Source organism: Portunus trituberculatus, chromosome 42 (genome assembly GCF_017591435.1).
Source record: "Portunus trituberculatus isolate SZX2019 chromosome 42, ASM1759143v1, whole genome shotgun sequence".
NCBI classification, from domain to species: domain Eukaryota; kingdom Metazoa; phylum Arthropoda; class Malacostraca; order Decapoda; family Portunidae; genus Portunus; species Portunus trituberculatus.
This window is the reverse complement of record NC_059296.1, coordinates 25,228,950-25,236,985: the sequence shown is the minus strand read 5'-3', so window position 1 is coordinate 25,236,985 and position 8,036 is coordinate 25,228,950. Positions and strand designations below refer to the sequence as shown.

At 40.5% G+C, this 8,036-nt stretch overlaps 2 protein-coding genes across 2 annotated transcripts; one reads left to right on the top strand and one right to left on the bottom strand.

The window, feature by feature from the left end:
• Nucleotides 1–3,999: 3,999 nt before the first annotated feature.
• On the top strand, nt 4,000–4,683 carry LOC123517394. Its single transcript, XM_045277406.1, has one exon. The coding sequence runs from the start codon at nt 4,000–4,002 to the stop codon at nt 4,681–4,683; it is 684 nt and encodes a 227-aa protein (XP_045133341.1).
• Nucleotides 4,684–6,991: 2,308 nt separating this feature from the next.
• Nucleotides 6,992–7,697, bottom strand: LOC123517658. The gene is made up of 2 exons (XM_045277975.1): nt 7,556–7,697; nt 6,992–7,371 (listed from the first exon to the last, which is right to left on the bottom strand). Exons 1-2 carry the CDS (start codon nt 7,656–7,658, stop codon nt 7,163–7,165), a joined length of 312 nt encoding a protein of 103 aa, XP_045133910.1. The 5' UTR covers nt 7,659–7,697; the 3' UTR covers nt 6,992–7,162.
• Between the last annotated feature and the right edge of the window lie 339 nt (nt 7,698–8,036).

The following is an 8,036-nucleotide window of genomic DNA, read 5'->3' as shown; positions in this document are numbered from 1 at the left end:
TACTGAAGATACAAACTAAAAATAAATTGAAGATGGAAATTGAAATATATTAAAGATGGAAATTGGAAAGATAATGAAAATGTGAACTAGAATCATATTGACGACGGAAACTTGAAATATATTGAAGATGGTAACTGGAAATATAATGAAGATGGAAACTGGAAATATAATGAAGATGGAAACTGGAAATATATTGAAGATGGAAACTTGAAATATATTGAAGATGGAAACTGGAAACATTGGAGATGGAAACTGGAAACATATTGGAGATGGAAACTGGAAACATATTGGAGATGGAAATTGGAAAGATATTAAACAGTTGATTGAAGATGGACACTGGACTGAGATTGTATTATTGACTGAAGATGGACACTGGAGTGCTATTTTATTGCTGACTGAATATAGACACTGGTTTGAAACAAATCGAGGCTAAATCTGCCGAAGATGGAAATTGGACTGATACCGAGTTATTGATTGAAAATGGAGACTGGACAGAGGTTGATCTGCTAATTGAAGATGGAAATTGAGAAGGTATTGAATTGGTGATTGAAGATGGAAAACTTAATATCTATCTGACCATTAGTGATAGGGAGGAGCATGAAGCAGGTAAAGAAGAAAAGTTGGCTGAAATTGAGGAGCATATGCGAACTGAAGAAGACAAATGTGTGATAACGAGGAGCATGAACCTACTGAGCGAGGAGCTACAAAGATTGTGAAACTGGTAATCAAACAAGTTAACGAGATATCATCGAGCTGTACGAGGAAGCCTAAGATTGTAAGACTAGTGACCAAAGGAGTTAATGAAATAAGAACTAGATCTGTACGAGGAACCACTGGAAGAATATATGAGGATGCAGACGTTGGAGTGACTATTGATGGCAGCACAACAGGCGGGGCCAATGTTCATCAGCCGAGGACTGAAGACATTAACATGGAGAGGCTCCTCTTCCTGACTGCTGACGATTTCGAAAAATTGTTTTCGGGCGTGGCTCAGATGGTAGACAGACCCATGACCGGGGGAATGAGGTGGTCAGGGAACGGGAATGAAGACAAGTGATCAATGAACTCCACTGTGAAATGACCATTGGTAGCAATTATAATTTAAAAATAAGAGATCATATATGATCTCTTATTTTCAAATTATAATTATTCTATCATTAATTATTCTATTTATATTTTTTCTTGATTAGCAGTAAATTTATTTTCTGTACTGTTTGCGTCTCTCAGCAAAATAAAGTTATCAATATTATCATAGCTATTCTTATCCTCATCACCACACTTAGTCGTTAGTAACTTTCTCTGAGATGGTATGAGTCACTACTTATAGAGCTAAATCACAGTGTAAGGTTCTAGCAGCAGTTGCCCACCCAGACCAAATGACTTCTGAGGGGTCTAGAATTTTTCATTGTGAGGATGAAGACTCTGGTGTTCAGTGTTTCAAGAACTTCTTTCCTCTTTCGATGTATCGACTCAATGCAACCTTTCAGATAACCGTCCTCTCTTTGGTAACAGTTATCTATATGTCGCCGTCCCTTACATTAAACATTCAGTCTGTCCTTCACTAATAACCGAATAAAAACTTCACCTCTAACCTCTTGCTTAAAAGAAAAAAAAAAAAAAAAAAAAAAAGGCTGCTTAGCACCATAGCAATAATGCCACGGACATGAATCACCTTAGCTGACTATGCACACTAAGACCAATATGTCATCATTTTTTTTCATTTGTACATTCGCTTAACTTATATTTTTGGCAACTTTCAAGTTTTTCTTTCTTTCCCCAGCTAATGTAAATCTTCTTGTAAAGGCACGAGTTTGACAGTCTGATTGAGGCACGGGATTTCTGTTGTCCCTGAAATAGTTAATAACACAGTAATTCAGTTAATTAAAGCATTATTCACTGGGAAAAAATAAGGTAAACGAGTCAAATACAATAATATCGATAAAAACACAAAACTTTAAAAATACCTATAAAACAACACTTAAATGGACATAATACTTAACAAAACAACAACAAAAATAAGTAAAATCTCCAAACACTATCAAAATAGTTTAAAGAAAATATGTAGACAAAATAGCGAACACCGTCTACCCGAGAGAGAGAGAGAGAGAGAGAGAGAGAGAGAGAGAGAGAGAGCGAGAGCGAGAGAGAGAGAGAGAGAGAGAGAGAGAGAGAGAGAGAGAGAGAGAGAGAGAGAGAGAGAGAGAGAGAGAGAGAGAGAGAGAGAGAGAGAGAGAGAGAGAGAGAGAGAGAGAGAGAGAGAGAGAGAGAGAGAGAGAGAGAGAGAGAGAGAGAGAGAGAGAGAGAGAGAGAGAGAGAGAGAGAGAGAGAGAGAGAGAGAGAGAGAGAGAGAGAGAGAGAGAGAGAGAGAGAGAGAGAGAGAGAGAGAGAGAGAGAGAGAGAGAGAGAGAGAGAGAGAGAGAGAGAGAGAGAGAGAGAGAGAGAGAGAGAGAGAGAGAGAGAGAGAGAGAGAGAGAGAGAGAGAGAGAGAGAGAGAGAGAGAGAGAGAGAGAGAGAGAGAGAGAGAGAGAGAGAGAGAGAGAGAGAGAGAGAGAGAGAGAGAGAGAGAGAGAGAGAGAGAGAGAGAGAGAGAGAGAGAGAGAGAGAGAGAGAGAGAGAGAGAGAGAGAGAGAGAGAGAGAGAGAGAGAGAGAGAGAGAGAGAGAGAGAGAGAGAGAGAGAGAGAGAGAGAGAGAGAGAGAGAGAGAGAGAGAGAGAGAGAGAGAGAGAGAGAGAGAGAGAGAGAGAGAGAGAGAGAGAGAGAGAGAGAGAGAGAGAGAGAGAGAGAGAGAGAGAGAGAGAGAGAGAGAGAGAGAGAGAGAGAGAGAGAGAGAGAGAGAGAGAGAGAGAGAGAGAGAGAGAGAGAGAGAGAGAGAGAGAGAGAGAGAGAGAGAGAGAGAGAGAGAGAGAGAGAGAGAGAGAGAGAGAGAGAGAGAGAGAGAGAGAGAGAGAGAGAGAGAGAGAGAGAGAGAGAGAGAGAGAGAGAGAGAGATGGTTTATCACCGCACGTTTTGAAGCACTGTGCCTCTCAGTTAGCTGCACCTGTCACTGCCATCTTCCAGCTCTGCCTGAGCACTGATAAGTGGCCCTCACTCTGGAAAGTGGCTAGAGTAGCGGCCATTCATAAAAAGGCGACAAAGACGGAACCGAAAAATTACAGACCTGTGTCCCTCTTGCCTGTCCTTGGTAAGACTTTGGAGTCTATGATTGCCAAAAGAATCACTACATACCTTGACGAATATACATTCCTCAGCAACAGACAGTTTGGCTTCCGCTCCAACAGGTCAACTAATAATATCCTATTGAACCTGTCCACCGCATTGCACCAAACATTAGACAGAGGAAAGGACAGCTTTGTTATCGCTCTAGACCAGGGGTTCTCAACCTTTTTCTCGTCAAGAACCCTCTGAGTTATAAGACCATCTACCCGAACCCTCAGTGATTTGACATCGAGCAAAATGTTAATTTAGTGACTAACACTAAATCAATAGGCAAAGGTATTCTGGAAAGATTGTATCATTAAATCAGCCACCTAAGTACCCCTGGAAATCTTCTTGTGAACCCCTGGGGGTTCGCGAAGCCCAGATTGAGAACCCATGCTCTAGACATAGCAGGTGCGTTTGACAGAGTGTGGCACTCTGGCCTCGCCACCAAACTACGCAGCATGGGCGTGTGTGGAAGCCTACTCCACCTTCTACAAGACTACCTGCGGGACAGATCCCTCTGTGTGGTGGTAAATGGACAATCATCGCAGGACCACCCAATTGGTGCCGGTGTCCCACAAGGAAGCGTGCTTGGTTCACTGTTATGGAATGTGTTTTTTAACGACCTACTGCAGCTCATCCCTGATGCCCACGCCTACGCCGACGACTGCACACTCATATTCCCTTGCGACAGTACTGACCACCGAGCTACTGTCGCCCTCATCAACCAAGCACTGGAAACCATCACCTCATGGGGACGACGGTGACAAGTCGACCTGGCTCGTGATAAAACACAAGTCATGCTTGTCACCAGACGACGCAGTCCCCCTGCCATCCCCATCCCTCCCATTCGTCTGGATGGTTTGGCGTTGCCTCTGCTGTCTGCTGTCACCATTCTTGGCGTTGAAATAGACAGCAGCCTTTCCTTCACCAGCCACGTCAAAAAGACAGCTGCCAACGCCGCTGGCAAGTTAAGTTGCGTCAGACGAGTTTCACATCTCATTGACGCTCGAGGGGTGACCAATCTCTACGCCGCCCAAGTCCGATCCGTCATGGAGTATGCTCCTCTGACTTGGTCGTCTTGTCCCCCTTCCTACCTTGGCCTCCTTGACAAGGTCCAAGACCGTGCCCGGCGGCTCATCTCTACTAAGGTTCTCCCAGACGAGCAAGCTCCCCTCCTACAACCTCTACAGCACAGGAGAGATGTGGCGGGTCTGTGTGCCACCTACAAGATCCACAAGGAGGGCGCCCCACACCTCTCTGCTCTCCGGCAGCCGTGGGCCGCGCCTCACCCCCACAACACGAGGGAGGCTTGCACGGAGAATCACCTCACTGTTCCATTCGCCAGGACGGAGACCTTCCTCCGTTCTTTTGTGCCAAGATACACTAGGCTTTGGAACAACTTAGTGAGTGATACAGATATACACAAGGTTCCTACTCTTCAGAAATTTAAGTGTGAGGCTAATAAATGGCTAAAAGTGTAATAGCGTATTGTTTTAAATGAAAGTGTATCTTTTGAAATGAAAATGTTGGCCTTCAAAAGTGAATGTGTGACTTTCGGCAAGAAAATTTTTAACCAAGTAAATGTGAATCTTTCAAGGAAAAAGATAATTAGTGAAAAGTGAAAGGGGCGTGTATATCCCAGAAAGTCTATGTAACAAATGGCATCTTGTATTATTGTGTGCAATTTTTACTATTTAGTTTATATAACTATTTTATTATTTTGTATTGGGCATTGCATTTCTCATGTACTAATATTATGTCAAAGATAGTTCTCGGCAACTCACCGTGAACTTTTGGCTATTTACTATATATACCTTGTAATACTAAATTGTAAATAAAAAAGAGAGAAAGAAAGAGAAAGAAAGAAAGAAAGAAAGAAAGAAAGAAAGAAAGAGAAAGAAAGAAAAGAAAGAAAAGAAAGAAAAGAAAGAAAAGGATAGAGAAAGAAAGAAAGAAAGAAAGAAAGAAAGAGAGAGAGAGAGAGAGAGAGAGAGAGAGAGAGAGAGAGAGAGAGAGAGAGAGAGAGAGAGATTAAGGTAGCATGCTTAAAACAGTAAAAGGATATGCTTTCCTGTGAAGTGGTGATGTTTTTGACTGACTGACTGATTAAGAAAAAATAAATAAACGTGAGAAGGAAACGCGCTGCAACATGACGATCATTTGACGCACGTGTTGAGGTGATGCATGCTGTGACGGAGGGAGGAGTAGGAAGAAGGCTGTCATACCGTAAACAACGCAACGTTTTAAATGGAAAAGCTCTGATCGAATTGGTTTAGCGCACCTAGCAATGTGCCTCGAAGGTCGGTATTGGGATCAGTACTTTTCATAACAAAGAATTATTTAGACCGTGATCCATTGCAAAAAGTAAAAAAAAAAAAAAAAAAAAAAAAAACTGTAGCTGACACAAAATAAGGTGGTAAAGCATCGTGCGATGAAAACCGCAGTAAAACTCACGGGGGTCTTAACAGACCAACACAATGCATTCTGATGGTCTGTTAAGCGCCTTCTGAATTTTACTGCTGATGATAGATCTTTGATTAGTCTTTTCAACCATTCTCATACCACGATCGTTCTAGTAAATTGTTCTTCCATCCACACTATTTTATCAATAAATGAAATTTTCTCCCAGATTTTATAAAAACAACAACAACAAAAAAGTTTTTAGTCTGTCTATTAATTGTGAATTGAGTCTTAGTGAGATACTTAACACTTCTCAGCGACTGGATCTTAAATGCATGGTTGAATGTATGTCAGGAAGTGCACAACACAAGTCCCCTTCAGAGTTCAGCCTGATTATATAGCTAGTTCTAACAAAACAAAAAAAAAAAAAAAAAAGGAAGAAAGGAATGGCGAAGGCAACTTTACAAAGATATATGGATCCGAAGATAATTATAATCCAGTGAGCTCGATGTGAAGTCGGAGGTAAGCAGGAAGATACTTAACTCAGAATGTTACAGGATCCAGTTCTAGATATTTCACACTTTATCCGAAATATTAGCTGTTACACATTGAAGTGTCATTAAAAACTTGCAATTAAAGAGCAGAGTAATTCATGCCTGTTCACAACTCTTCAAAAAACTTTTTGCTGCTTACTGTTTTGAGGTAAATATAACAACTGAGAGTAAGCAAACTTCGACAGGTTTAACTGAATAAATGTGAGATTGTCACGGATGTGTATAAGGGACAAAGAGAGAAAGCGATTCAGTCACCAACGAATAATGCATACTTTTTTATATAACCAGATTTGCTCTCTATGTTGTGACTTCACTTAAAGTACGAATAAAGTAATGGCCGTAAAGCATTCGTTCTTCACACAGAATTTACTTTAAGTTACCGATGGGGAAGAAGTGGAGAGGGTGACATAAACAGGAGAGGGTAAGTCAGCGGCGTAGCTGCTGAATAATTATCACCGTGTAACAAAAGTTTTATCCTTGAGTTGAAACTGTTATTTCTTATTTGCTTATGTCTAGAAAACATGAAAAATACTTATATTCATTTCTAATTTTGCTTTTGTGTCCAGGATAATGACATTTTTGAAATTTACCCATTCTCATAGGGACAAAGTGGCAAATTTGAAGTTTGACTTGAACAAAGTAGATACAAAACGACATATAATGCAATAATAGCATTTATTTATTCTAGAATTACACCAGTGAGACAATAGACACATTAGAAAGCAAAAGCAAAGCTCATCTTGACGAGTGAAAAAGCTTGAAAAATGCTGGTGACGCTTTCTCTGACCTGATATGTGCACACTCTCATCTAGCAAATTCCACTGCTTGAGTCTTGACGTTAAAAGCTCGACATTTGACTTTATGAGGCCAAGATCTCTGATCAGGTCATTGATGTCTTCTTGGCTGGGGTAGTATGGATTTCTCTCATCAGTTGCGTCTCTGAACTCTGGATCAGTGTCTTCATGTTCTTCTGAACTACTTTCCTTTTGTAAACACTGCTGCTCTCTTAGAGTGGGTACGGGGAGCTCAGAGCAGTGTGGCACTGGCGCAATGGATGACAGAAGGTCAGGATATATGATAGCAGGCGCATTTTGCCTGCTCGACGTTTGGAAGGGTCTACCATACAGAAAAAGCAATTGCTTGAGTGATCAGTTGGTTCCCTCCAAATTCGGGGGATTGCAAATCTCATAGCTCTGTTTTCCCCTCTGTACCAACCTGTAAAAAGCACAATGAAAACATAAATATAGAAATACAGATACATTCAACTCAGTGTAATAGGATAGGTTAAAATAATATATATATATATATATATATATATATATATATATATATATATATATATATATATATATATATATATATATATATATATATATATATATATATATGTTTTTCTTACCTTCCAGAGTTCTTTTGCAGAGTTCGCAGGTGAAATGAGGTGCCCAAGGTTTGTCCTGATCCCCGACAGGCATGCCGAAATATGCATTGTAGGCCTCGCGCATTTTCAGTGATCTTTCCAGAGAGTACTTTTTAGCTCTAGTTTTGATAAACTCACCACAGATGTAGCAAAATGCGTCTGCTGGATGCTTACAACCTCTGTATGCCATGCTTGATGAATGCAGATAGTAATGACTGATGACGATCGACTTGTTTGCACATTAACGGCTAGAAGTTAACTGACCTGTTGAGCATACGTTCCCTGCATTTATATTGCCATATACGTTGAAAGAATGTTCTAGAAGTTCGTGAAACGTTTGGAAAGAATAGTTTTGAAGGTTCTGGAGTTATCTAGAAAGTTTTAATTTTTTTTCACCAAATTAGTGTAGAATCTGTCTGGATTTCAAAACATCGCTGGCCAGTTTATAAAAATCAAAGACAAA

What these genes read in the sequence shown, in the direction of transcription:
- LOC123517394 (XM_045277406.1), top strand. Translation starts at nt 4,000, where the DNA reads ATGCTTGTCACCAGACGACGCAGTCCCCCTGCCATCCCCATCCCTCCC.
- LOC123517658 (XM_045277975.1), bottom strand. Translation starts at nt 7,658, where the DNA reads ATGCGCGAGGCCTACAATGCATATTTCGGCATGCCTGTCGGGGATCAG. An exon ending in CTGCAAAAGAACTCTGGAAG is followed by an intron (nt 7,372 to 7,555) that starts GTAAGAAAAACA and finishes TGCTTTTTACAG; the next exon opens with GTTGGTACAGAGGGGAAAAC.